Source organism: Morone saxatilis, unplaced genomic scaffold, assembly GCF_004916995.1.
Source record: "Morone saxatilis isolate NCDOM2014 unplaced genomic scaffold, NCSU_SB_2.0 Contig11, whole genome shotgun sequence".
In the NCBI taxonomy this organism is placed as follows: Eukaryota; Metazoa; Chordata; class Actinopteri; family Moronidae; genus Morone; species Morone saxatilis.
The window spans coordinates 17,040,593-17,068,419 of NW_023339663.1; the positions used below are offsets into that span (position 1 = coordinate 17,040,593).

At 39.9% G+C, this 27,827-nt stretch overlaps 1 protein-coding gene across 1 annotated transcript in view; it reads right to left on the bottom strand.

Moving 5' to 3' along the window:
• The window catches only part of kiaa1549lb (KIAA1549-like b), a 57,361-nt gene that overhangs the window by 13,989 nt on the left and 15,545 nt on the right, over window positions 1-27,827 (bottom strand). The window contains exons 2-12 of the mRNA XM_035682187.1: window positions 17,407-17,772; window positions 13,558-14,055; window positions 13,308-13,423; window positions 8,777-8,996; window positions 8,309-8,442; window positions 7,317-7,485; window positions 3,087-3,146; window positions 1,998-2,149; window positions 1,347-1,518; window positions 652-815; window positions 47-82 (exon numbers count right to left, since the gene is read on the bottom strand). Of these exons, the coding sequence (XP_035538080.1) occupies window positions 47-82; window positions 652-815; window positions 1,347-1,518; window positions 1,998-2,149; window positions 3,087-3,146; window positions 7,317-7,485; window positions 8,309-8,442; window positions 8,777-8,996; window positions 13,308-13,423; window positions 13,558-14,055; window positions 17,407-17,772 (2,087 nt within the window). The remainder of the gene's footprint in view (window positions 1-46; window positions 83-651; window positions 816-1,346; window positions 1,519-1,997; window positions 2,150-3,086; window positions 3,147-7,316; window positions 7,486-8,308; window positions 8,443-8,776; window positions 8,997-13,307; window positions 13,424-13,557; window positions 14,056-17,406; window positions 17,773-27,827) is intronic.

Genomic DNA, 27,827 nt, shown 5'->3' on the forward strand with positions numbered 1-27,827 from the left:
GATGAAAACACAGATCAGTAATGAGAGGAAATAGAGAGGTAGATACCTGATGATAATAGCCCACATCTCTCCGATACGCCATCTGAAAATAAGAGAAAATGTTTGAAATAGCTTAAAATAGTTTTATATAGTTTGAAATATAATGTGTGTGTGTGTGTGCTGAAGTTTCAAGATTGATAGGATTCTACTAATGCATTAACACAGGTCATACAGATGGCATTATGCAGATCATACGGAATACAACACAAAATCCCACACATTTATCATCACAGAATGATAGCTATTAAGTCACTATACCTATAACTCACACACAGCCCTAACTATAGGGCTGCAACTAATTATTTTCATTATCGATTTATCTGTTTATTTTTTTCTCAATTAATCGTTCTGTTTATAAAATCAAAAACTAGTGAAATGTGCACATTATAAATTCACAGAGCCCAAGGTGATGTCTTTAAATGACGTGTTTTGCCCGACAGTCCATTTACAATAATAGGAAACCAAGAAAAGCAGATTATCACATATTGGAAGCCTGAAAAAAGATTGAAAAACTTAATCTCCTATCAAAACAGAGCTAGTATGATTTGTTTTAGCTATTAGCCTGCTTTAACACAGACAGACATAAACATACATAGAAAGAAAGACAGATACCTTAGCTCTGGGGTTGAGGTTGCCAATGGCATCAGCTTTAAAGTCATTTTTATTCTTCCTGCATAGCACAGCAGTGATGATGATGATAATGAGTGTTACTACAGCTATGGGGGCCAACACTGCAGCGATTATCCAAAGGTTATTAGGAGGGTTCTTGACCACAGCTGAAAAAAAGAAAAACACTTTTTCACCATCATCACTTCATTACATGGCACCCAGTAGACTCTAAACACTAAATGATAACAGTCAGTCCACTAATTGGACAACTGGAAGTATAATACACAGCCTACCTTTCCTGCTAAAACATGCAGAGGCATCTATCACACCCACGCCAAGTGACACAGTATACAGCTCAACCTGATATAGTGTGCCTGATTCAGCTATTGTAGGCAACGATCTATAAGGGAATGCAACGTGCTCTCTCTTTCTCTCTCCCCCTCTCCCCTGACCAAGTGTCTCCCCCCTTCTCCCTTTCTCTTGAGCAGCACTGCAGCCCAAACAAACAACGTCCTGCCGAGAGCATTTCAGAGAGATTAGAGAGCAAAGAGCTTTCTCAACCTTTTCTTCTACTCCCCTCACTCTAGCACTGGCTCTTTTTTCTAAACTCAGCATGAGTCATGTGTTTTCATGTCTAGTCTGTCAGTGTTTCTGTCTATTTGCCTACTTGTCAAATGCTAGAAAGATGCTGTGCTTACGTTCTGCTTGCAGTTGGACAAAATAGCCCAGGGTGAGCGCCATGGTCTGAGAATCTACAGTGTTCAGAACCTTGGCAGCTGACGTGCCCGTTAAAGGAATGCCATTGTGTTGGACGTAGTAGGTCATCTCTGCTGGATTCTTCAACCCTGACACCCTACGGATGCTCACCATCTGATTGAAAAAAGAAAAAGGATGACATGTGTTTCCTTGAACTATAATACACTCAATATCAAATGTTATTGAATGGCTGAGAAGGAAACAAAAAGTAAAACCATGCAATAAGGCAAGGAGTCTCATGAGAGGGAAAACCACATGGACAGAAGAGAGTACTTGCTTAGTAAAACATTCCACCTCTGGCTTGTTTTGATGAGCAATTAGCAAGGGCTGACCACAAGTAATCACGCAAGAGTGTGCAGAAGTGTGTATCAAAGTGTTTATCTCATGAAATATTCATACTGTAAGATATAAGCCAACAAAACTGTTGGATTAATGCTTTCATTAGACTTCTGAATAAAAAGCAAAACATCAGAATAATAATCTAAAATGATTTACTGTTTGCACTCTCTAACCCTGTGCATCGCAGACTGTTTGTTCTTCCAGATAAAGTGAGACGAGGCACTCCCTGTTGTGTTGCCGTGCCAGTTTCTTACCTGGACAGTGTAGCTGCCTACAGCAGTGGCTCGTCTGAAACGAGTGCCCTGCTGCCCTGCCAACACAAACAGCTCTGCCAGCCGCTGCTCCATTAGACTGGCAAAGCTCTGGTACTGTCCCTCCAGGCTGGTGTTATCCACGTCCTGGATCACTGCAAATGTAGACGCAACATAGAGGATGGCCAGATGGTTGTTAAGAGGGAAAATAAATTGTTTGGCAAGGAAAAATAGTAGCACAAAGAAGGAGGAGATTATTAGAAAAATAAGAAATGTGTATGTGAGAAAATATACACACTGTGTGATAAGACGGTAAGACTAATGCAGGATTCTCAGGCTGTAAGGGCCTTATAAGGAAGCTCATGTCCCTCTGTGTTTGACGTATATATAAGTTGACAAGCTGTTATTAGCCATAACAACTTGATAAACTAAGGATATCAGGGCTGTGTTTCCTGGAAGCTTGTTTTGCTTGTTTTGTCTTTCTGTCCCCTAGTGTTCAACTTCACCTAATGCAGCTTTAATCTGTTCCATTTTATCAAAAGTTGAAAAACAATAATTGTGGTTGTACATCTTGTTCAGTGTGAGTAAATCCCATTATCAAGTGAATGACCTTGAACTGACTCAGCAGGGTGCAGGGTTAAGAGCTACACAGCCTGATCTGAAAGGACCATCCATTATACAGTATAGCAGTGTGGGTGCCCTTGAACAATGTGGAATATATTCATGTTGCTCAGTACACCTATTCATTCATAGATCCAACAAAGGCAATAGTAAACAAACAGTCCAGGAGTTGTAGGCATCTAAGTGTTCCAGTGAAATGAGACAGTTCATATTATAAACATAAGCAGATGTGTTACTATGAATAGTGCCATGTATGAATTCACAATTGTAGAGGTACATGTCTTCCACATATTCATGTGTTTTTTTGTGTCATGAAGTAGAGATTTATAAGCAGTACGGACAGAGCAGCAAGGGAAGATCAATACATGATTTTATTCCTGCATTACAGTGAATGGATTGTACAACATAACACACATCAGTTCCCCCTAAAGATAGGATTTTTAATATTTGTAAAAACAATCATATCCCTACCTGTAATAACCCAGAAGTCTCTGGTAGCAACGGAGGTGTTCAGATTATGGTACTCCATTGCTGCAAGAACATAAAAACATAATTATTTCCCGTTCTCTGCATCAACATTAAAAGGTTAAAACAACTGCAGACCTAACTTAAGGTTAAATCTAAAGAATCACATGATCATCTTTTGGGAGGGGCTTTCTATGCCTTTAGTTTTGATACAGCTGAAGATAGACAGGGGAAGGTGGAGAAACAGAGAGACCCAAGCCGCTCTGGTAAGGACTCATCTTTAGTATGTGGTGCACATGCTCTACCAGGTGAGCTACTGTGGTTCCCCCACATATGCCTTTTAAAATTTTCAGCTGTGTGTCAACAAAGAGCTGCAGTCTCAGTCAGCACAACAATTATAAAAAATATATATTTTATTTTCAAGGCTGCAACTGTTATTGCAACACGTGGTGGTCTCACAATCCAGACATCTGTTATTTGAGGAACCATTGCTTTTAAACCTGTGCCAAATGTATAAAAACCTCGGAAACTCCATGTGAAGGAGGGGAACAGTTTACAGTTTGCCGCATTTTGTGTGGTTGAAATCTCAGTTTAAAGGCTCATTATCGCTGCATGTCAGACAAATACAGAAGCAAGGAGAGCTTTCGGCTGTCTGAGCTCTGGTTGTCTCTGTGTTCTGTTACATCTATTTCCTGCCTGATTAAGCTCTTGTGCTAGAGGCTGGTTCAGTGTTTGGGGGGATGCTGTATCACTGGCCTGTGAAAGCAGACTCGCTACAGAAATGTACACTCAAGCATGACAGGAGAGAAGAGAGAGGGGTGGAATGGGTGGGTAGTTGTGTGTGGGGGGGCATGGTGATAGGTACAGTAAGGGCATTGGGATTGTAAATGGATAGGGCTTCAGGGCTGTCAGCAAATTCAGTCCAACACTGTCTATAGATTTGATTTCATGTGAAATAGTAATCAGCAAGACGGTTTCACATGAGCCATTCCTGATGTGTGATGAGACCCTGGAGGACACAAACTGAAGAGTCATTCCAATAAGTGAAAGAAAATTCACAGACAGAAGGCTATTCAAATAATATTTCATATTTTACATTAGGGTTATAGTTATCGTGGTTAGAGTTTTCAAGGATTGGTATGGTCTAAAAAGAGACATTTTGTAAACAGGTCCACTCATATTCCACCTGAGAGAGTTTGTCGAAGAGCAGAGGGGGAGTAAAAGAGCTGAGCGCAACCGTCCGGCCTACACAAGCGCCACAGGAACTACAGAGTACTTGGTGCTACAAACAGGCACTTCGGAGTGGTGTGAGATCCCAGGCCTTTTTCTGTCAGAGCAAAGCCCAAGGTGGTATGAGAATCCCCCACTGTTAATTATTTACCGTGATAATTGGCTTTGAAGTGAGGAGGCAGCCGCTGCCAGCATATGCTCACACCTCCTGTGAACAGTGTAATATCACTAATGGCCAGGCTACAAAACAGAGCAAAATCACTGTCACACACTCTCTCATTCTTTCTTTTACTCTCCTGTCCTACTGGGTTTCTCTCTGTGTCAGTTTCGGCTCCCTTCTTGGTATTTAGTTGCCTTCCTCTCTTTCTCTGCTCCCCAACCTAATCATCCTGCCTGTGGGCTTACTTTACTTTCTAACTTAATTCAGTCCCCTCACAAAATGAGTTTTAATTTAATGCTCGCTAGCAGAAATTGTATTCATCTTGATTTAGACAGCGTGTAAACCAAAACTGCTATCTGCCCTCGGTGACACTGATGCTGCATCCTTTGAAGACTAGATTTAAGTGATGCAAGCCCAGAATTTGTTTGTATTTGGTTTAGTCATAATCACACCAAAGGCTCCCGCATTTAAGGTTTAGAAAGGCAACCTTCATTTTCTCAATTTGGAGAAAAACAACCTCTAAGTCGTATGTATCAGTATGTTCTGTGGCCCTCAGTATCCTGTAAACCATTGCAAGCTGGTCAATAATGTAATGATACATTGAGGTTGTCCATATCATCTAGTAAAGTAGGGAAATTCTACATGCTTAGGTATTATTTTTTAGGTATTGGTTTCAGCTGGTCATCAGTCACCTGTAAATACAGTACATCACATCTGGACCAATGACAAAGCAGGAGGTAAATAGTGGAGGCCAGGCATAAAGATGTCTAATTGAGGAGGGAAGCACAGTTTCAGCCCTGCTTTCACATCTTGCAAGGGACACACAAGCCCCTAAATTGGGAAACCGTGTGTGTCTTTCCATGTAGATAGATATAATCTAACATACTCCAAAAATGCTTGACTGACCATAAACTTTTGGTTTAAAATTCTACTAAATATAGTCCGGCCAGATATGCTCTGGGAGGTAAGAAGATCCATTTAACCCACTAAATTCAGCAAAAGAGAACAGTAAAGTTTAAAAAAGTGCTTTCAAGAATGAGTTCTGCTAGATGGTATTACAGGGAAGCCCCTGGCTTAAATCCTGGCTCAAGCATAAGTTCTGCTGTAACCCTGAGCCTGATCTTGCATAGCCAAAGCTCTGTCTTGTCAAACCGACCAAAGTCTGGAGACATTCAAAGCACTGGTGCTGGTTAGGAACCACTAAAATTAAGCCAGGGAGACTTATTTCCACTCAAACAGAAACCTAACCAAAAGTGCAATTTCCAGGCGTGGGCCTCTGCAGATCCACAGACAATCCAAACTCCTTGACCTCCTTGAGCTTGATAAGACAGAGGTTTGGTTACACACGATTACATTGTGCAAGACACTGAGGCCCATTTTGCCCGTATAACCGATAACACCATGTATACACAGGAGGCATATTGTGAGCAGCACATTAGAAAAACAGCAGTTCAGTCCTCTGTCATTGTCTACACAGGATGCGTTCAGGCACAGTATTGAGTGCAGGTCACCTGTGTTCTGGCAGCACTCAGAGCCCAACACACAACCACTGTTGTTGAAAATAGACTTGAAGAGTCTTTGGGTCGCCTTTTGCTATTGCAACCTGATACAGACACCTGTATTGATTGAATATAAGAACATATCTGTTTCATCAGACAAGCGTGAGATAGACTGCTGCTGAATAGGGAAGATCGTTTATCCTGCTATTGGCTGCTATCTGTAAGGTTTAAGTAAAATGCATTGACTTTAGGGTACATGATGGAAGATGTATTGCTTTAGAACAATGATAGAGAAATACTAAATTGTTTAACGCACATGTTGACACTAACAACACAAATCCACAATGTAAAGTCTTCTTCCCGTTAGACATTGAGCCTGATTTTTCCAGGTGATTTCTGGGTGAAACTGTGTATGTAAAAGGAGCTTTAAAGCCTCTAAAAGCTGCAGCTGCCAGGTTCTTTTGCTGAACCTATAGTCTAAATTTACTGTAAACGAGGTCAAGCGAAACAGTGAATCTCTCCTTCAAGGATCAATAAAGGACCCAAAGATGATATCTCATTATATCTCAGAGCTTGGCATCTGCCATATCTTCCTCTACTGAGCAGTTTACATATCATTCCCCAGTTACACTGGGGATCGAAACAGGCTGCACACTGGGACTCCACTAAGATTACTGTTTAGGCTCCCGCTGATTCCCTGTCACTCTTCATTTGTTTTTGTCTGAGTACAACTCTAACACAGATGGAGCGCTAGGCTGTGTATGCCCTCAAAGGAGGCTAAGATGAAAGGCATGTTAGTTGTGTCTTTGCATCAACCATCTTTAAGTGACTCAATCATTAAAATACAACTGTGATCGTAAAAGCAGCGTAACAGTCACAAACATCCAATTACTGAGAAGCTGGACGTCAGTCAGGCCTAGCAATTGAATTCTAGCATTCTACCATTGCCCAGATAGATCTTCTGAGATAGTCTGCTTCATGTGAATGCCAAAAATGCTCAGGAAACCGCCACTTTCACTACATTTAATCAACTGCAGTTTTTAAGGTCAGATCGAATCCTAATTTCTACTAGTATAGTGAATCAATATATAAGTTTTTTGTCCAAAGGTCTAGAACCAAAGATGAGAGACCGGCATGCTTTGTGAGACACAGTCTGAAAAGTTTATATAGAAGTTCTTGTAGGTTTCAGCACAAGGAAACAACAAGAAAATTGTTGAATCTAATTTGTATTTGGGGAAAAAATAATTCCCAAGAGAACACAAGAACTACTTCTAGTGTCTCCTCTTGTAAGGCTGTTGAATTACCCCTGACTAACAGACATATTTTTGAATGCAAATTGTAACTTACGCTCAGCAATAACAAGTGGTGGATAGAAGAGGAAGTAGCCCACCAGCTCAGCTGACAGCTGACCAAGGAGGTTTGAGGCAGTGGTGCCATTAAGGTAGACAGTCCCATTCCTCACAGTGTAGACCAGTGACACAGCAGGAGATGCTACTGCCTGGGAGACACTCAGCATCTGGGCAAAAAACAGGAAGAATACAGGCATAGAGCACAAGGAGAGCACAGAAAAAAAACATTTATATAAGTATACCCACATAACATTATTGGGATTACATTACTGTAATAAGCACATCTAAAAGATTAGTACAAATCTTGTAGAGAAAAATTACATAGTAGAGATGACAAACATCAAAGAATTAATTATTGTCATTGGATCAACAAATATGAAAATTGTCAAGAAGCACAACGGCTGGGAAATTGGCAAAGCATAAAAGAGTGCAAAAATATTGTAGTACTTCATCGATGCATAACCATCAAATTAGCTTTAATATAGGGTGCACTTTAATGTGGCAGCTCATTAAAATTAATACAAACATTGCCTCCCTAAACATAATTAATTTGTATCTCAGAAGCAGCTCTTGTTGAAAAGGCAAAGCCTCATACACTAAGGGACAATTTTGCACAAATTGCACACAGTTTCAAACATCTGTTTGTAGCTGCCAAATCACCTCCACCACATGGTAACATTGATGTGCAACATGGGACAAAACTGCTAAAGATACATCCATTCTAATATGCTGCAAAAAATGTTTAGTTAACTGTAGCTGTATACACCATTTATCTAACTTCTGTTTGGGTTGATGGATGGTTCTCTTTATATTGACATAAAAGGTGACATCAAATTGTTTTCATCCATTTGAGTACAATGACACCAGAACACTACATTGCAAAAGTTTCAACACTGGCCCTATGTTAAAAAAAACAGCATTACCGCTATAACAGTAAAGAGAACACCTACAGAGTAGTAGGAGTGCAACACAACTGTTACACCACAGTACCTGAACAGAGAGTCTGTTGTTTGTTTTGAGCACTTTGGCCTGCGCTTCAGCAAACACCTTCTCAAGTCTCTGTTCCATCATTTGAGAGAACCTACAGGACCGCGGATCATCACCTGCTCCCACAAACTGCAGCACTGGAAGATAAAAACAAAATGAACTCATAAAACTGTACACTAGCAGAGCTATTATTCTTCAGGATGTTACAACATTGTGTTTTGCTATCTTTGTCAGTGTTGGGAACACTGAAAATATTATAGCTCTAATGTACCTAAATTCTGACATGCAATATTGTCATTTCCTCCTCTGATGTGGTATTTATTTATTTTTTACCACTCAAACCTAGTTTTCACAGACATTTCTCCAGTGCACAACAACAGTACAACAACAGCAGGAACAAATAACAGTAAGTACTAAGCTGATCTCTGACGTTTTTTTTTTTGTTTTCATCCTGACTGAACACTTGCTGACCTGTTTTCAGCTGGAAGCCAGTGGCAGGGCTGGATCTCCATGATGCAACTGGGAGGGGCAGGGCTGTAACCATGGGGAGGTACTGTCGTAGGTCTGCAATCAGCTTATCACGACCATAGGAGTCCAAGCCTTCCAGCACAACAGAGGGAGGGTAAACAATGTCCCCTCCAGTCACATGATAAGCCACTGTCATGTTGGGAGAACCAAATACTGTCTCCACCTGGAAGGGTAAAGTAGAGAAGAGAATTAGATGTCTCTGAAGAGCCATATTGGTAGTTCTTACCATGTTTTAGTGCATTTATTGTGCAATGCTTATACCTGAGAGGGAAATATTAAAGAGTACCCTTTGGAGCAATTTTACATCACTACAGCAAGGTGAGCAGTTAAGTCACTGGAGGTCAGCAAAAAGTTAAAAGGTTACGTTAGAAAAAAGTACATTTTCTAAAAATCCACTTTAAGGTGAAATAACCAGACAGGAAACAAAAGTAAAACCTTGAATTCTAACCAATCTATGCTGATTACCAAATCATAGGAAATAAATACCAAATAAAACAATAGTTCAAAATGACATGAAACTACTATATTCCATAATCAAACTGTTAAAAACATCCAAACAATATAAAAGCACACTAAGAAGAAAATAAAGTCCTAGTCTATGTCCTCCTTACAAAGTTCTGGGTCTACTACCATAGTCCCTGTGAGATAAAAGAAGTACTTTACCATACTGATGCAAAAGTAGTGTACATCCAATCTTAACATAAAACTATTTTCTGCAGAATTGCGGCTTGAGTTGCATTACCCTCAATACAAGCACAGGTAGTGACAGCTGCTTCTCTATAATCGGTATGATACAGTTGACAAATTTTGTCTCGTAGTATCCATCATACTGCCAACCATTTTGGTTTTTAGAGTGATCGTCTACGTTTCAGACAACCACAGGTTTTTATCGGTATTCATCAATACAGTACGAAAATCACTTGCAAACACTTCATTCCATGAACAGAAAGAAACTGTTACCTTCTTTACTTTATTTCCTTTGTCAAAGTCATTAAATAAAATAAAATGTAAGTAAATAATAAAATCAGTGATGGCTAAATTCCATTTAGCTGATTCAGTTTGGGGTCTTTGTATTGTGCATGCTAGCTCACTGTCACATTGTCACATAAACAGTATGTAGCCATTGTTAATGGTTTTAGGAATACCTGTGCTTTTCCTACTATGAAAAGTCAAAACCTCTGCTGTGAAAAAGGCCTATCTGAAGCAAGTTTCAAGTTTATTTTCATACCATCCTGAAATGAAAAGAAACTATCCACTGCATGGAAGCTATAGCAGTAATGTACGTCAATCGAAAATTGTAGGCTTTGAAAAATGGTCGGCTGTGATGTAAAATATTCATAGTTAATCGGCAAAAACCTATTCGTGGTATGGTTCTTTAGGCAGGATCAGAAGATAGTGTCAATCAGTCATATTAGCAAGTGAGCTGAATGACAAGATATTGAACTGCATTGGATTGATGGAGCACAGTGTATTCCAACCACTCACTAATGAGCAACAGGAGAGAGTGATTATGGAATACAGATGTGTGGGGAGAGGGACTGAAAGGCTGCTAGGAAGAGAGTAAAGATGGGCGAGACATGGGAGAGACTGTCAAATAGGGAATTTGGGACAAAGAGGCTTATGTTCCTTCACTTCAAACCCTAGAAGCCAGGTATCACTGAGTTCTCGATCTCACAAAAACACAGGTGAAATCTGTGTGTTGGCGTTACTGTGTGTCATGACGCATGACAAATATACACGTGTTTCAGGAAGAGTTTGACTTTTTGGTGAACTGTACGTACCGGAAAGGCAATGATGACAGAAGTGGCGAAACTAGGTGCTCACGTAGGAGAAGTGAAACCATTCAGGTCTGTAATCTAAACCCATCTGAAAGCTTGCGCTGACAAGGAGATCCACGGGCCAAAGCACTGAGAGCCTAGTCTGTGTAGCTGAGAGTCACCATTCTGCCTCCTCACAATTCAGCCTTGTTACCAGCTCTGTGAAAAGAGCCCTTTATTATCACTCCATCCTCTCAGGCTTCACTCATGTGAAGGTGTTATTAAGAGATTGCATTTCGAGCAAGCCAGAGATTGGTAACACACCCACTAACTTTTATCTCGAAGAGTGTGAAAGACTGCCAAAAGATTAACCCAACGGATCTCAGTTGTTTTATAAAAAGTTTCAAGTCACTGGAGAGCCCTAACTACAAGACACACAAATAGTTTACTTTTATCTTTTTAGAGGTTCCAAATGTTTTTAGTCTTGTGGCTCAATTCATTTAGTCTATTTCTCATCATCTTTTTAGCATCAGCACAGCACATCGCGCTCCTCCCAACCATTTATAACCTATAATTAAACACAGAAGCAATTTCCCTTGCCAACAGCTTGCTTCCCATTGGATGAGAGAGCAGTGCGGCTGAAAGGAACCCAAGCAATGTTAAAATGGGTGACAGGAGTGCACTGAAGCAAGACACCTCCAGAGACTACACAAAGACAGAGAGAGAGAGTGAACATGTGAGAGCATTGACCTTCACATGGGCAGGACAAATACACAGGCCTCACTCTCAATTATCTGATACTTCCACATTGAGAAATACAACACACCTTAATTTCACAGGGTTGCAGATATACAAGTAAACACGCACACACACAGAAACATGCACACACAACACTTGCTCAAAATTGCAACACTCTAAAGGCACTCCAACCCACTGGAGACTGGGAGGAGATATATATATTTTTTTAGGGAAGGAATCTCATTGCTGCTTCATTTCCATTTACTGCAAACTGTTTTTTACAACCAAATCTAATTCTATCCTACATTTTATGTCATGTCAAATGTATGCACAGAAAACAGACAGCACTTTACCAACTAGCTTTCATCATTCCCAGAGGAGCTCTTTATCTCTCTGTTTTTACGTACAAGCACTCACATACTGACTCAAAAACACATTTCTACTTCTCACTGACTGAATTTTAGCTTTTAGCTTCTCAAAGCCAAGAGGTGCTCCTGATAAAAAGTCATACTGAGCGGCGGTATTAGAGGCTTATAGGAGAGAAAGAATGGTTTTGGCACAGTGGGAACCATGATTGGTTCCACAAATGGCTAATCCACAGACATAAAGATCATTGTGTGTGCACTGGATCTGTTTGTGTCATTATTTCAGGGGAAATGCTGGGATTGGTTTCATCCTGAGTTTTTGTTAAACCAAATATGGTGTCTCCGCTCCTATGGTAAGACTGCCTTTTGGTGAAGTGTAGACGGATTCTGTAAAATCTGTGCTTGTAAATAAAAGCCTATTTCTTGTAAATACGGGAGAATTGGAGCAACAGTTCTTTTCGACAGCAGGGCTACAGTCCTAATCTACATCGTGTTGGTACAGTTACTCAAATATGTGACATCCCCCACTGCCTTCTGGGACAAATTCAGTCAACCTAATTTCTATATTAGTCCTCATCTCTTCTCACATAGCCTACATGAGAGTCCTTGGTATAAGTGTCTAATTCACTTCACAGTAATAAACCTCCAGATTTTTGTGAGGGTGCAATTAGGAAGCATTTATTGTTCGAAGTGTTAGAAGATTGTTTGATTATTTAGCCCGAGTGCAAGATCAAGTTTGGTTTAGTAAAAGAGAGTTCTAGCAGACTTTAGTGGCACCACCTAAAACAAGGTTAACAAAACCTTTTTTTCACTTTCTGAATTCATTAATTCATCACTAGGTGACATGGGTTGTTTTTAAATTGTAGGAAACTTGCTATAGCTGTTCAGTCTGTGTGTAATCCTGCTAGTCAATGCTGTAGACATAAAAACAGCTGTTTGGAATTGACTTACTGACCAGTAAGAAAATACAATACTTTCTGAATGTAAACCAAGCATGCTGCTACAAATCAGCCTTCAGATTAAGATAAGTCCTTCATCTTAAAATCGCTTTTGTGACATTATCAGTATCAAAAAAGCTGTGAGAACTTCCTGTATCAATTGCAAAGTTTTCAAAGCTATACCATTATATATATTTGTGAAGTGAACTTAAAGATACCTTGTGGAGTCACCACTAGTAGTGCTGTGGAGCAATGTTTTTAAGAGTAGGTCCCTGTGTTGGAAGTACACCCATGTGCATGTGCACATATGTGATGTAATACATAGTCCTGCCAATGGTTTCATATTATTCCACTTTTAACAGTTGTTGGTGGTAACATACTAAGAAATGTAGCAACAAAAGCAAGGAAAAGAAGCTGCCAAGCAAGCAAACATGGATGTAAACCATGCAAGTTTCAAATTCTTCCAAAATATTGGCTTTATAAATGTTTCATACAGAAGGTAATGCATTCAACGAGTTTATTAAGCCTCATGAACACAATGTGTTTTGTTGAGAACCAGAGAAAGTCACCATGATTGTTTATAAAAACTCCACAGGGTATATTTGAGTCTAAATGAATGTAAAGTCTATAACAGCTGTGTTCGTTGACTAATTAACAGTACTGATAACAGTCTGACCTGAGCCTGGGCTGAACTATCATTCAGAGCTTTTCGGAGGCCCTGGCTTAGTCCCCTTCGCAGGTTCTGCCTCTGAATGCTGTCCAGCCTGTTTCTTCTCACATAGATGGAAACAACTAAGAGAGATATGGAGACAGAAAGACAGACAGACAAAAAAAGGGAGAAACCAAGACAGACACCGGACAAAACATATTAGAGATATAACCAAGTTTCATAATTTTTTTAAGACTGTGGCAAAGGAATTGTTTACCTGTTTTCACCCACAATCTCTCTGTAATGTTGCACTGTTGTGGCGGAGCCTCTGTGGTGGTAGTAAAAGGCGAAATAAAGACGGTGCTGGTCCCCCTGGGAGGGCTCGTTCTGGGGACAGGTGGTGTGAACGTCCTCCTGCTGGTTTGAGACCTGGCGGTTGTAGTGGTCGTTGTTCTCCTGGTCACAGGTGTGAGCTGTGGTGTGGTAGTCGTGGTAGACTGTGTGGTTCCGGTGGTGACTCTTAGGAAAGGCGTGGTAGTGGTGGGCTCTTGAGTTTTGGTGGTTGAAGCTACAGTTGTGGTGGTAAGCTTGACAGAGGCTGTTGTGGTGTCCTCTCGAGGGGGCAGGGGTGATACCTGAGATGTCCTCTCGGTGGGCCCAGCAGAAAGGGTAATTCTGACTGATTGAGAGGGGGCTAGACTGGCCACTTTTTCTTTGGGGAAAGTGAGCGCAACTGCTCTGGATGTTCCAGCTGTTAACTCATCCGTCCCTGTCTCTGTAAGGACAACAAATGTCTCAGTCACTACCTCTGAGCGATCAGAATCTATTAATGAGGACAGACTTGGTGATGAGGTTGGAAATGTGGCTGGTACAGCTTTTACAGACACAGATGATGATGATGCAGTGCCTGGGTACAAGATCAGTTTCATTGATAATGTCATACCATCTGAGTGTAATGTTGATGATGACAATGATGAGGAAGACGATGAGGCTGATGAAGCTTTATAAGACACTGGAGTGAAGGGTTTCATATTTAAGGAGGTCAACTGAGAAGCTTTGATACTACTGTATGACAGTGGTGAAGTCTCTGAAGATGATGATGAATGAAATAAAGAAGATGATGGCTCTAACTCTGTTGGTAGGGCAAACCCCCCCAGTGTCTTATCATTTGTGTTGTTGTTGAAACTGAGTGCAGGGTTGTTTGAAAGTGTGACAGAAGTAGCAAATGCAGATTCAGGAGAGTCGACATCTGCCAGAGGGCGGCTGTGCTTGCTCTTATACACCAATGCAAGAGAAGAAGCTTGTGAAGATGGTACAGACTCAGTAGTTATGTGAAAGAGGGGCAGATTACTGTCTGAACCCCATGCAGCAGTATTTAAAGTGGCTCCTCGCTGTACATTGACAGGCACAGCCGATATGAGATTAGATGCAGACAAATTCAGACTCTGTTCTTTATCTGCTGATGTGCCTTTAACATATGTAAAAAATGGATGCTCTCCAACAGTTGGATAAAGTGAATAGGAATCGCTGGTGACTACAGTTGGATCAGTTGAATTCAATATATGCACATTATGCTCTTGTCCGTCTTCCAGCTTTGGACGTTCATATGATGGTCCATCTGCTTGTAAATTAGAATTTGCCCTATCAAAGCCAATAGATGTATTTTCTAATTCAGAGGCAGTGCTTTGAAAAGGCACAGGCTTGGTGGCTTTCCACTTTGTATACGGTTCCATTATTTTTGTGCCAAGGCTGAAAATAGCACTAAATGGTTCACTGCTGTTTTGTCCATCACTGGAGGAAGTAGTTGCAGCAGAGGAAGCAGTGGAGGAAATGGTTGTCTGTCTGCCTAAATAAAAATTTGATTTATTGCTTGTCAAACTGTTGATTGGTTCCTGAGAGTGAGAAGTAGAGTTTGTCCTCGGTTTTAGGATGATTTCTGACCAGGAGGAAAGAGTAGACTGTTCATAACGGGACCTGAGTGTCACATCATCTTTATGAGAAAGACTTTTCAGGGGTTCTAATGCAGCATCAAAAGTTATTGGGGAAAAAGGGATTTCAGTGGAAGATCCTTTTCCAGAATCTTCAGAGCCTTTATTCAATATAAAGAACTCTTTTGTAGTCATGAAAGAGGGAAACTCTGTTGTGAACTTCCCTGATCGAACACCCTGCTTGTAAAACACAGTGTCTCTGATTAGAGTTGACTCTTCATTTCCATCAAATAAAGGCGAAACTGAACTCTTTGCAGTGTTTCTGTGGAAGCTATCAGCAGGCCACTTTCCATGTGCCAAGTGAACAACGAAGGCTGGTGATGTTTCACTGTTTCTTGCATTTGTTTCCACCGCAAAGGCTGAAGTTATACTGCGACCAGCTCTCTCAGATTTTATGATATGAGAAATTTCAGCCGAGGACACTGTCTGGTGAGATTTATTGGGTGTTGTATAAAACTTGTGGGGGAAAGCAAGTAAAGATCTTGTTTGAAAAGGTATTTGTGTGGGTGTAATTAGGGATGTTAATGATGCTTTGGGTTGGTCTGCAAAATTAACCTCACCATTAGCAGACAGGCCAAGGCTGTGATCAGTAATGTTGTGGTTTGGGCTGTGGCTGAGAAGCATGGGCAATACATATGTAGGCCGAGTGGGATGTGAAAGACTGTCATACATGGTTTTATCATTTATATCCTTTGCTAACCTAGTTGACAACGCTGAACCAGGAAGAGAAATTGTCCTACTGTTGGAGGGAATTGACATTTTTGGCATCAACCATGCTGTAGGCTCCTGAGTTATACCCTTGGGAGACCCTGTTTGTGTTACAAATTCTTGAACGTTTATGACTCCATTACTGGGCAAATGAAGTGAATCTGACTCTGATGTGGAGGAGGTTATGCTTGTTCTGGCAAACACACTGAGGATGGAACCAGTGGTGGACTCCGGCCTCAGCTGTGTGAGTGAAAGTGAGTTATTCGGGTGTGCTTGAGCGGAAATAGATTTGAGCTCTGCTTCTGCTATCTCTCTTTGGTTGTAATTTATATTGATGGCAGGAACTCTGGGGCTGGCATGACCCGTTGCCATCAGTAAATCACCAGGATTAGATGCATACTCTGAGGACACCATGCCAGAGTGGATAGGTGTTAGCTTAGTGATTGCAGTTTCAGAGAGAGACGTTTTACCTTGTGGAGACTGGGAGGAAAATTTAAAAAATGATCCAGTAGGTCTGAATGTCATTGCTGGCGATACAGTTGGATTTACAGCATGTGAACTCAGATGTGACATGATTACATCACTTTTGTGAACAAAAGTCTGACTATCTACAGCTGTCTTGTTTTCCTTTTCTGCATATGCTGTTGGATTTAACATCTGCTGTGTGACATGACTAGAAACTGAATAGCCTTTAGGATGGGCAGACAGCAGTGCTGATGTGGGATTTTGTAAAACTCCCTGCTGCCTTTGAACAGCTTGACTCTCTTGATTAGGAGGAAATGAGGTGCTAATGTCAAGATTATTGGCTGATACAGAGTTCATACCTGGGTTCTGGGTTTGAGTGGGTTCGTATAAATTCTTTAAAAGAGTTTGTCCATTCTTAGGAGTAGAATATGATGCATATGTGCTGGTTGCTGGTGTCTTTATTACTTTTGTACTTACACCCCTCATGTAGGTTCCACTCGCTCCATGGATTTTATATGCTGATGAGTGCAATGAGTGTTTTGTCACTTCGTTGCTCTTTTCAATGCTGGTTGCACTTGGAAAGTGTGATGGTTTGGTTGTTGTTCTTTGCAGACTGTCTATCCAACCCAGAGACCCTGCTGGTGATAATATTGCTGTTTTTGTCTGAGGGGCATGGCTGGATACAATCCTTTGACTTTGAGATGAAGAAGCAGCTTTGTTTGTCCACTCAGAGAAAGATGGTGGATAGAATAGAGTCACTACAGATGGTAACACAGAGGACGTGGATGGAGCTGATGGAGACACTGATGATGACAATAAAGAAGATGATACCGTTGATGATGAAAATGATGAGACATTCCTGTTTCCATCCATAAAAGACACATGTGATGGCCTAGAAACAGTCGATGCCATGATAACAGTCTGAGGGGGTGTGGTATGTTGATGAGACATGTTATAAGTCAGACCTGAGCTGGCGGGAAGGATCCTGTCTCCCGCAGACGATGAGGAGGACATCTCTGAGCCCAGGCTGGAACTATGTGAAGGCCATTGGGTGGTGTGTGTCTCGACCCTGGTGATAGTCGGTGAGGTTCTACTTTGATCAAGGCTCACCGGATGTTTGACAGTTCCTGCCATGACGGTTAAGACAGAAGAAAAGGCAGGCTGCCCAGATAAGCCTTCACCCTCAGACTCTGAGTCACCATCTGAATGGACGACTGAGAAAGGCACCTCCCCCGCCACCGACAGGTCAGCCAATGGATGAGCAGGAGCAGCTGTGACTCCGGGGTCGCTCAGTAAAGAGGAGGAACCAGAGGCATCATAGGTGGGTTTTTCTGACAACAGAAAATATGACAACAAAGAAAGTTAATATTGGTAATCATACCAACAAAGACCTACTTTTAAAGCTGACACTAATAAATTAATTTCCAAGTGGGTCCATTGAAATGCTGTTTTGAAAATGTCAAAACACTTACAAGGAACTCTTAAAGTGTTTATAAGTTGCAAGTAATGGCCTCTTTCATAACTCATAAACCACCCTACTAATCCTAACTAATCCTTGATAGATCAGTTATAAAACATTATTAAAAACAACTTTGGGGATTTTTCAGGCTAATATTAATATTTGGGAGTTTAAAAAAACGATATATCATCTTTAAGTAAATATCTTTTGTTTTTTTTTACAAAAACACCTAACATAAACAAACATCTTGATATGGATCCCTTGGATTTTTTTTCTTCATTACAAACTAAGCTAAGCTAACTTAGACATTTTACAAATGAAAAATCAGTTTTCCAGTGCTATCTATGGTGACACTGTTTTCCAAACCTCAAACCAAGTTTGTCATTTCTGTACTGCAATTTCTCTGTACTTATCAGCCGACATATCCATCAATGCCATATATCTGCAATATGCTAATATTGGCCTGTATATCAGACTAGTGCTAGTTGTGATAACCCCCCTCTGAGTGGTGTTTATCCTTTCTATTTGGTAATAAAGCAATTAGAAATTAAGCATAGCGTTAGTTCAGGCAGGCCACGAAATCAGGCTCGTTCTCAATTCCAGCTATATCATATGATCACAGCTAGCTGAAACACACATCAGCTGATGGCTCAGCTGATTCCTCCTAAGCTTCCTATTGGAAAACTATACACAGTCAGCTGATGGCTCAGCTGATTCCCTCAAGCATCCAATTGGCAAATATCATTCAGGGCGTCTTTAAAACTGCTTCAGCCTGCCTATCTTTGCTGCTTCCTCTACAAGCCGTTTTGCAACCCACCTCCACCCCAGCTCTTCCTTATCTATCTAATTAATCAATGTCATTTTCTGATTGGCTTTGATGCTTGCTCTGTTCGGTACCCTGGGGGGTCTCTGCTGCTCTCCTTGTCTTAAACTTTACATGTATGCACATGGAAGGCAGGAGTGTGCTCTCCCTGCCTTAGGTTTTCCACATAGGGCACGTGGAAGGGCAAGGAGGTCCCAAAACAGACCATACCACCAAATGTAACATTCTGCTTTGGAATAAAAGTTATTTTGACAAAAGTGGTCCTGACTGAAATGTATTTGAAATGTAGGGAATCCATTAATTAGTACTAACGGTTTCCTGTTTTCTAATAAGCCACTGAGTTTGTAGTTATAAATGTCAGTAAGTTGTTAATAAAAGATATTTTCAACAATCCATAATGTCTGCAGCTGTGGAAAACTCATCTTGGATGCAGTATTCACAAGAAATAATCTGCTCAAAAAATTCATTGCCACAATCTCTTTTGCACAAACTCCTGCAGTGTATTGTTCTTCACTATTTTCGGTTTCATTGCCTACACATTATTGTTCTGTACTATTATTGGTTTATGCACTGACTTATAAAATGTAACTTAGTCATCAGTTTACTCAAGGAAGGAAAAAGGTTGGGAACCACTGTTTTAGGGGACGATACAAACACAAGCCAAATTCACAACCTGGCCAACTAAAGGTGCTCTTGTTAATGGCTTAGAAAATCTATAAAGCATTAGTGAATGATTTATTCAAACCATTATATAGGGTGCTTTATTAGAAAGTGGTAACAAATTCCTGCAGTCTATAAGCCAAAAAACTGTATAAAATGACATGTTGATGCTCTGTCCTATTAACTGGCAGTGTGAAAAATCGTATTGCCTCAGCAGTGAGCATATTCATTCAGTCTGCATGTCAGCACAGAATTACCTTCTCTAAACATGACAGATGAAGCCATTACAGAGAGCCAGGTATGTCACATCACCGTGTAAGAGGCCTGATTCGAACAGTACATATTTGCAGATGGCTGGGATGTCATGATCAGTTCTGACGGTGTTACATACGCTGTCAAAGTTATAATAAATAATACGTTGATTTTCAAGTCTGGTGTTTTAATTGACTGTTGAGTGGTAATCGTTTTAACCTATGTGCCAAGGTAAAAACAAATCACTAATACTACTCACACACCAGGTTTGGAGGTGCAAACACATCTTTCTAATAGTCACAGACAGTACACCAAGGGCAGACATTTATGTATTCCCAAAGGAGAAAGAAAGAGACAATCTTCAAAGTGGAACAAATAGAATTATTCAAGAGATGGCAGCTGTGTGCACAAGTATAGCTAAGATAACGCTACTTCTAAAAACACACAATGGACTCATGGTTACAGTGTTTGTGCCTTTGCAGAAATTGTGCCTCAGTAAAAGGCAGAAAGGGAAAGAGAGATATGAAGGTTTATATTAGAGTAACTATGATAAAGATACTGGAGGGGATTAATGCACCAAGCCGGCTAACGTGGAGTTGTCTCTCATCTACTCCTGTCCTCTCCTCTCTTTTTATTCGCCGCACATCCTCAACACATCCATATAGGGGTTCTTTTATCCATTTATAAAGCTTTGCAGTCCTGTCACACCTCCCACCCCCTCATCATGTTTCCCCTGCTGAAGTGCATCCAGCTAGCACTCACATACAACTCCTTCAGTGTTAAAGGGGCATCAGCAGGAGCAAAACTGAATTCAAGGGCAACCTGGATTGCAAAAGAATACTCACAAATCATTTCCCCCTATACTCATTGTCTGATTTTGCAATAATACATTGAACATGACCTGTAGAATTGTGAGAATTGTCCAGTGCATACTGTGGGAATTACTGAGGCTCTTGAGTGTTTCATGTTTTCTGAATTACATCAGCCTAAGGCAAAATGTTCTCACACAGCTGGCACCGTAAAGCCATCTGAACATTTTTTTCTGTCTTTAGATATTTGCCAACAACTGTGTAATAGAATCTAATACCTACAAATCCAGGTCACTCACTCTGAATGCTTTCTTAAATGTCACAAATATCCCAGAGAATGTGCAAAATGTTTTTTACAATTTGTTTTCAAAGAAATACATCTTTGAATTGTATTAACTGCAGTCCCTTCATGCTGTATTAATGATCCCATTTAATTTCCTTTCTTCAATACTACTACACTAATGTGCTAAAATATGATTAGTGAAATTGCTATGCTGCAATTCTTAATCCATTCTTAAAGCAAAACAAAGGGAATGTATTTCTGTATTCACAAAAGAGCTCTAAGATAACAAAGGATATGTATCCTGCTTCAAGGCCACTGAAAGGTCAGTCAGTCAAACCACCTGGTGATCAAAATGAAAGAGAACTTCCTGTTACCCCTCCCTCCCCTGCTTAGTGTGCCCAGTGGCAACATGAATTTGGGTGCACGGGATGGAGGCCAGTACGAGCGGAGGTGTGGGGTCCACCTGTAGTTTGCCACCTGCTCTGACTGAGCTGAGCATATGGGAGGATTTCAACAATGAATGAGAGAGGACATGGTGTACAAATAAATGGAGATAGTGATAGAGACAGAGAGTGATGAGAAATGGAAAAAGAAAGTCACAGTGACCCACAAAGACCAGCAGCTGGGTTAAAAGACTGGTGCAAGAATGAGAAAAAGATTGAATGATGAATTTGCGGTGTCTGCAGTCTGATGGTCCTTCCCAACAAAAGTAATTTATTTTCATGTTCCCTCATATTTTTAAGCTTTAGTCTTGAAAGCAGCTTAACAGATGATGTCACATTACTATAAGCAAGACTATGTAACACTTGTATGTTTAAGTCAACTTAGTTGTTGAAGTAGTTGTAGTAGGTTTGATAAACAATTAATTGTTTTAATCATTCATCAAGGAAATACACACTGGTTCCACACGCAATTTTAAGATGGATTCTTGGTTATGGAAAAATATTGTTAAAATATTGATATTGTTCAAATGTTTGTGTGAGCAAGTAAAACCTTAACAAACCAACATTTTCTTTAGCCTCTTAACCCACTAACTCGCTGGTGGGTCAGTCTTTATTACAAACATGAACATTGATTGTTCAAACCCACAAAACTGTATTTGCAATTATAGTGTTGATCTTTCCAAAAAATACCAAATATGTCTGAATTTTGGGAAGTGTGTATACATATGCACAAGATAATATTCATGGTTGCCGTAAAATACATCATATAGCGTCAACAAGTTGAGATATGCAAGAAATAAAAGCTGGGACGGTAACCTCCTGTAAAAACATGATACTCCAAACATGTATGATCAATAACATCATTGATTTTGGTATACTTCTTCAGTAAAGAGACTGCTACATGATCCCGACTTGTCTCAAAACCCTTCTGCAACCAGCACACACAAACCACAGACCTCATTTCCACACTCATTTCTTTCCCACTGCAGCCAGCGCTATCTTTGAGCTACCAGGACACAGACATGACACTGCCAGGGCTCCCACTGCTCCACTCATATTATACACTGCTTCTCCTTTTGCTTTAAGCTGTTTTTGTTCTCTTATGTACAGAAAATGGTAAACAAGAGAGCATAATTCAATAGTGAGGTGGATAGAACCCTGGGAGCAAAGAAACAAATTTAAGAAACCTGGTCAACTGCCTCTGAGGAAGTCCCTCCTATGTTTTGGCTGTTTATTAAAGGCGGCAGCATATACAACTGCTTAGAGCTGTTGTTGTTTTTGTATCGAAATTATAAATAAGTGCTTCAGTGGAGGAGGTGGAGTTAAGAATTTTGATCCTAACATGTGCATCACACATACCCCGTGTGTTTTTCGTCTGTGTACGGAGGCATCATGTCTGTGCTGGGCTGGAGGAGGAGAAGGGTGACATAGATGCCAAGCACTGCTGAGGTGACAGTATGGATGGGAGGGAGGATGTCACACACAGCACTATGCTTTTTTATTTATTTATTTTAGAGGGTGCAAACAGCACAACAGGCTGAGACATGCATCAGCTGTCTGGAACACAGCCCAGCGGAGACTTAACCCTGCAACCACGCAGAGACTCGTACATGGTATTAAAGAGATGTTCATTCACTCATTCACTCATTTATTTCTCCTGACGAGGAGGTTAGAGTATGTTTGTCTGTGGCCAAGAAAACCAAAAAACATAATAAATATCATTAGTTTGTGGTGTAATTCCAGGAATTGTTTAAAGTCAGACTGTAAGTTTTGAAAGAGGAAAAAACTAATTCTTCTTCTTACAATTGAAAGAAATGGATTTCTTCCAACGCACATAAGACAGCATAAAGTCAAAAAATCAAAAAACAAAGACGTGTCATTAGACGCCAAATGCTTATACAATTGACCTCCCAAAAAAAACGAATAAAACAAATATATGAAAAATTAAGATAACATAATCAAGGAGAATTCAATCAAAAAATTACAAAGAAAAAAAGACATAGTGAGCAGAAAACAAAAACCAATCAGTAAACAACGAAAGGAAAGAAAAAATACAGGAAAAAAGAAGATGTTGTAAGCAAAAGAGTCAAGAACATTAACACACATATTTGATAAATATTCAAGTTATATACAGTATAACATATATTCATTTGCGAATTTTCACAAATCGTTTTTGCAGCAAATAAAGTTTATGATGATTGCCAAAACAATATTACCATAAATCAAATAGAGATACATCCTGGAATAATATAAAGTTAATAAACAAGAAACATTAATAAAACTTGATCAAATGACAAAACAATGATCCCCAGTGACTTGTTTTTCTCCAATTTCATTTATAAGCTATGAAAAACCCCCACTGTTGCTCAGTTCAACACACTCGGGGGTTATGCTGCTACAGCTCTGCTTGGTCTGGTGTGAGCAGTAGCTTATGGTGGCTAACGTTAGCTAATATAAGCAAACATTGGATGGATGTTGACATTAATGAGTCAATCTGCTGACTTTGCTATACTTATTCTATTGTTACACTATATTTTAGCATAATTGGCTGTTCAGCAAATAGACTCGCATGTATTAACATTGGAATATAGTGTAGGGTATTTATTCTCAATGACTGAACTTACATGAGTGGACATTTCTGGCACACATATCAGATTGACATGACTGACTTTGACTATGTGTATTTTGCAGATCCAAGTGCACATTTCCCAACATTTTTGTGTGACCTTAGACATTAACCGTGTTTGCAGATTGTGTAGACGTAGTGGATAAATGCACTCCATGCACTCAGTGCTTTCTAGTTAATCTCTTTTTTTGTTTGTTTGTTTTATAAATATGATCCAAAGCTACCACATGAAAGCTTTTTATTGTTTTGAACATTTGTATCAATCAAGAATGCATCAGCAACCCTCTGACACCAGTGGTCTCTCCCTTTTTTATTGGTAAAATGATTGAAAACAAATACTTAAAGGAAAAACTGCTCCGGGCAATACAGTCACTCAGGAGAGGCTGAACACTATCTCAATAACTATTTTTCTCTGTCCTACTTCTCACTGTCTCTCACTCTCTCTCGCTCCAAATAAAAGTCAGCTTATACACTGACGCTCTTTGTCTTTTACAGCCTGACATGTCGACACACTGACTTCTGTCCTGATGCAGCTCAGTACGCTGTAGTCATGGCTTATGTTGTTGCACTCTGTCCACTCCTATTACTGCTCACCAAGGCTGTCCTCCACCGTCCTTGTCCCTGAGCTTGAGCTAGCCTCATTTAGGATTGAGCAATATAATAATATATGAGAAGACAAAGATTAGCAACTGTAGTTATTAGTTGACATGCAATGCTGTAGATCTGGCAACTAAATCGTAACTGGTACACTGAAAATAGCCCGACACTATCTGTATCTCTATCTCCCTATACATAGGGATACATTACAATAATGTTTCTATTAAGTGTCTCTGTGTTTTCCACGGCAGGCATTGGCTCAGTTAAACACACCCGAGAGCCATTATTCAGGGCTTTTAGCAAGCTTTTTGGAAGGTGACAGGGGACACATTCCCTCCAATCACACATGAGGGATCATATATCTGCTGCCTCAAACCCTTCTGGTGAAAATGGACAAACAGCAGCCAAACTTAATTGATTTCTGGCCTCATTATGCAAATTCAGAAATTAAAGTGCTGCAACAATTCAACGAATAAAGGATATGGATACAGTTCTGCTGAACAAAACAAACTATTCCAGAAAGAAACTATATCTTTGGATTTATTGTGAACACATTTAATGTTGCAGTGTTATGTTAATGATCTACATTGGCACAAATAGGGTTCCAAAATATGTTAACAAGCAAATTTGACATGTGCAGAGATAGTCAAGTGATTAAGCCTAAATGTGGAACCAAATGTGCTGCAGACCAAAGAATGATAGAGCTTTTACATCTGTGTCTGTATGAAATGGCTCTTGGCCCTTACTGTCTGCATAAGAAAAGTGCTTATCATTAAGCCACATTTGTTAATTGTAGTCCTCCCCAACTGATTGTTTCTTGAAGCCTCTTTAAGTGCTCACTTTTAAAATGCTGACTCTGGTGCAAGCTATAATTGAATGCTCCAGTAGCAAATAGACACAAAAACAGTTTTAATGATCTATTATCTATTGCGGTTTCACAATGAAACTAATACGGAGCCAGGGAATAAGAACTTATAAACATGTATGCGTATTGTATTTTTTCAGGATAACACATACACTGAGATGGATGAGGCATTTCAGTTTGCATGTCTCTTCTCTTGTCCCTAAAATAAACCATCACATTAATAACTATTATATCAGCAGTAAGCAGTTAGACTAGTCTAAATGATTATATATTATGTAAAAGCCTTTAGAGTCAGTCAAATTGTTTTATTTGAATTTATATACATTCTTCAACTGATAGAAACAAGGGTGCATTGATCCTCTACACTTGATACTAAAAAGTCAAAGAAAATCCTCAACATTGTGACAAATAATGCTGAAAGTAAAATTCTTTAGTCAGTTTCAGATAACATTTCTAGTGCTGGACGGACTAAATCAATTTGGCACGTATTTATAGCTTTGATGACATATCTTTTGAAGAAGATCAGACTTTTTGGGAGTGTAATGGCTGAGTGGCCAAATCAAAATTAATATAAGATAGACAGCATGTTAGCATCATCAGCAGAGCAGTGAAATAAAATATGCCGCTGTCATACACTTCCAGAGGAGGAGGATGAATTTCCAGTGGTTACTGTGCTGATGGCTGAGAAGTTCAATACACCCACTGAGGTCTAAAAGGATCACACCAGAGAAAACTGCTACATCTTATAACTTTAAGGAAAACAACACTGCTCAAGATTCATTACTCTTAGCATGTAAACTATTATAATAGATATAATAGATATGCCTATAATTATTAAGGATTAACAGATCAAGAGATATGATTCTAACTTCAGACTAACAGAATATTTACATTAACCTGCATTTCTACAGCTTCACCTGTTCATTTGCATCATTTTATCTGCAGAGAATAACTTCAGGCAAGCCAAGTCTCTCCTTCACCCTAACTATAACTGTCCCCAAACTTAGATGCAGGATGTCAACGAGTTACATAAAGCAAATAGTGACTCTTTTACAGCAGATATTTTGACACCAAGAAATACGCAAGTGTAAGTAATAACATTAACGGTGGCTCGGCTCCCAGTAGCCAGCATGAATGATAGCAGGGCCCTGAACAGGCTCACCTCACAGGCACTCGTTTTTTTACGTTATTAATCACACCCGTGTGTTTTCCCGCAATGACTTAAAAAGGTCTACATCAAGACAAAGTTACTCCTCTACATCCTGTGAAAAACAGAACATTACTCCTTGGATTAGAAGCAGACTAGGTAAATCAAGGGGAACTGGGTGCATTTCATTACAAAATAACATTGTAATTGCACTGATCTTTACAGATTCATGGTGTATAAAAATTTAAGGGTGAAATATTCCTTTGATGCATGCAGCGATCAGACGAACCTTGCTGAGGCAGACCGGACGACTGCAAGTCAGACAGCTCAGTAGGGTACTGCAGGCAAATAGAATCCCATTAAAACAACCAAAAGTAAGTAATCTTTCACTTCAGCATTATGCCCAGCGGCAACACTGGCCTGAACTGTCAAGGTTGAAAGCAGAAAGAGTACTAGTGGTAGAGATAAGAGCAAAGGTAAATACATGTACTGTTTTGCCATGAAAGCATCATACAAATGAACTATAACAACTGAATTTACATTTTTATCTGAATTGTTTTATCATTTAGGCTGTAAAAATACAGTACAGTGTGAAAAACATAGTATTTCTGATGTTCTTAGACAACTTCAGTGATTAGGTTTGTGTATATTATGGTCACATTGTGTGTCGGCAAACCAGATTTAAAGATGGTTCTGATAAATCGTCAAAAATATTCACTGCCTCTTCAAATAAAGACCTATTGTCCTGGTTTAACCTATCACACATACATAACTAGAGAGAAGGGACTGTATCAAACCGGAGCTCATGGTCGTCTCCTGGGGCTGTGCATATCAGAACAGGCAGGGGACGAGTGTAGGAGTTTAGCTGCATGCTGGGGATGTGATGGGCCTTGGGATTACAGCACAAAAGCCATTTGACATGGCGGGCTGTGGGTGTGAAATGACAGGTAGTGGTCAAGGGAGGGCAGCAGATAATGACGCGGCAGCTTATGGGACTGTGTACTGAGTTACGGTGAAGATCTCATCCTGAGTTATGTATTTGCTCTGCTACATTCCCCATTTTGTCTCTTGGTCCAAGCACGATACACAGTCCTGCCAGTGGTTTCACACTGTTCACCACTGATCAACAGGTGGCAGTAACACCAAGATAAGCTGCATTCGCCAGCAAAGACAGTGAAGAAGACAACATGAATATAAATGATGCAGGATTTAAAACACTTTCAAATCAGCTTTGCAAATGTTTTATGAGGAAGCAAATGCATTCTTTTTTTGTGAGTAACATTGAATGAACATAACATGCTTGTTTACAAGAAAACTCCACACCTTTAAATTGACTGAAAAAAAGAAGTCACAAAAACATCTAGAGACAGCAGAAACAAATGTGTATCTGTGCATTTTCTCCAATAAAGTTTAATGTTGTAC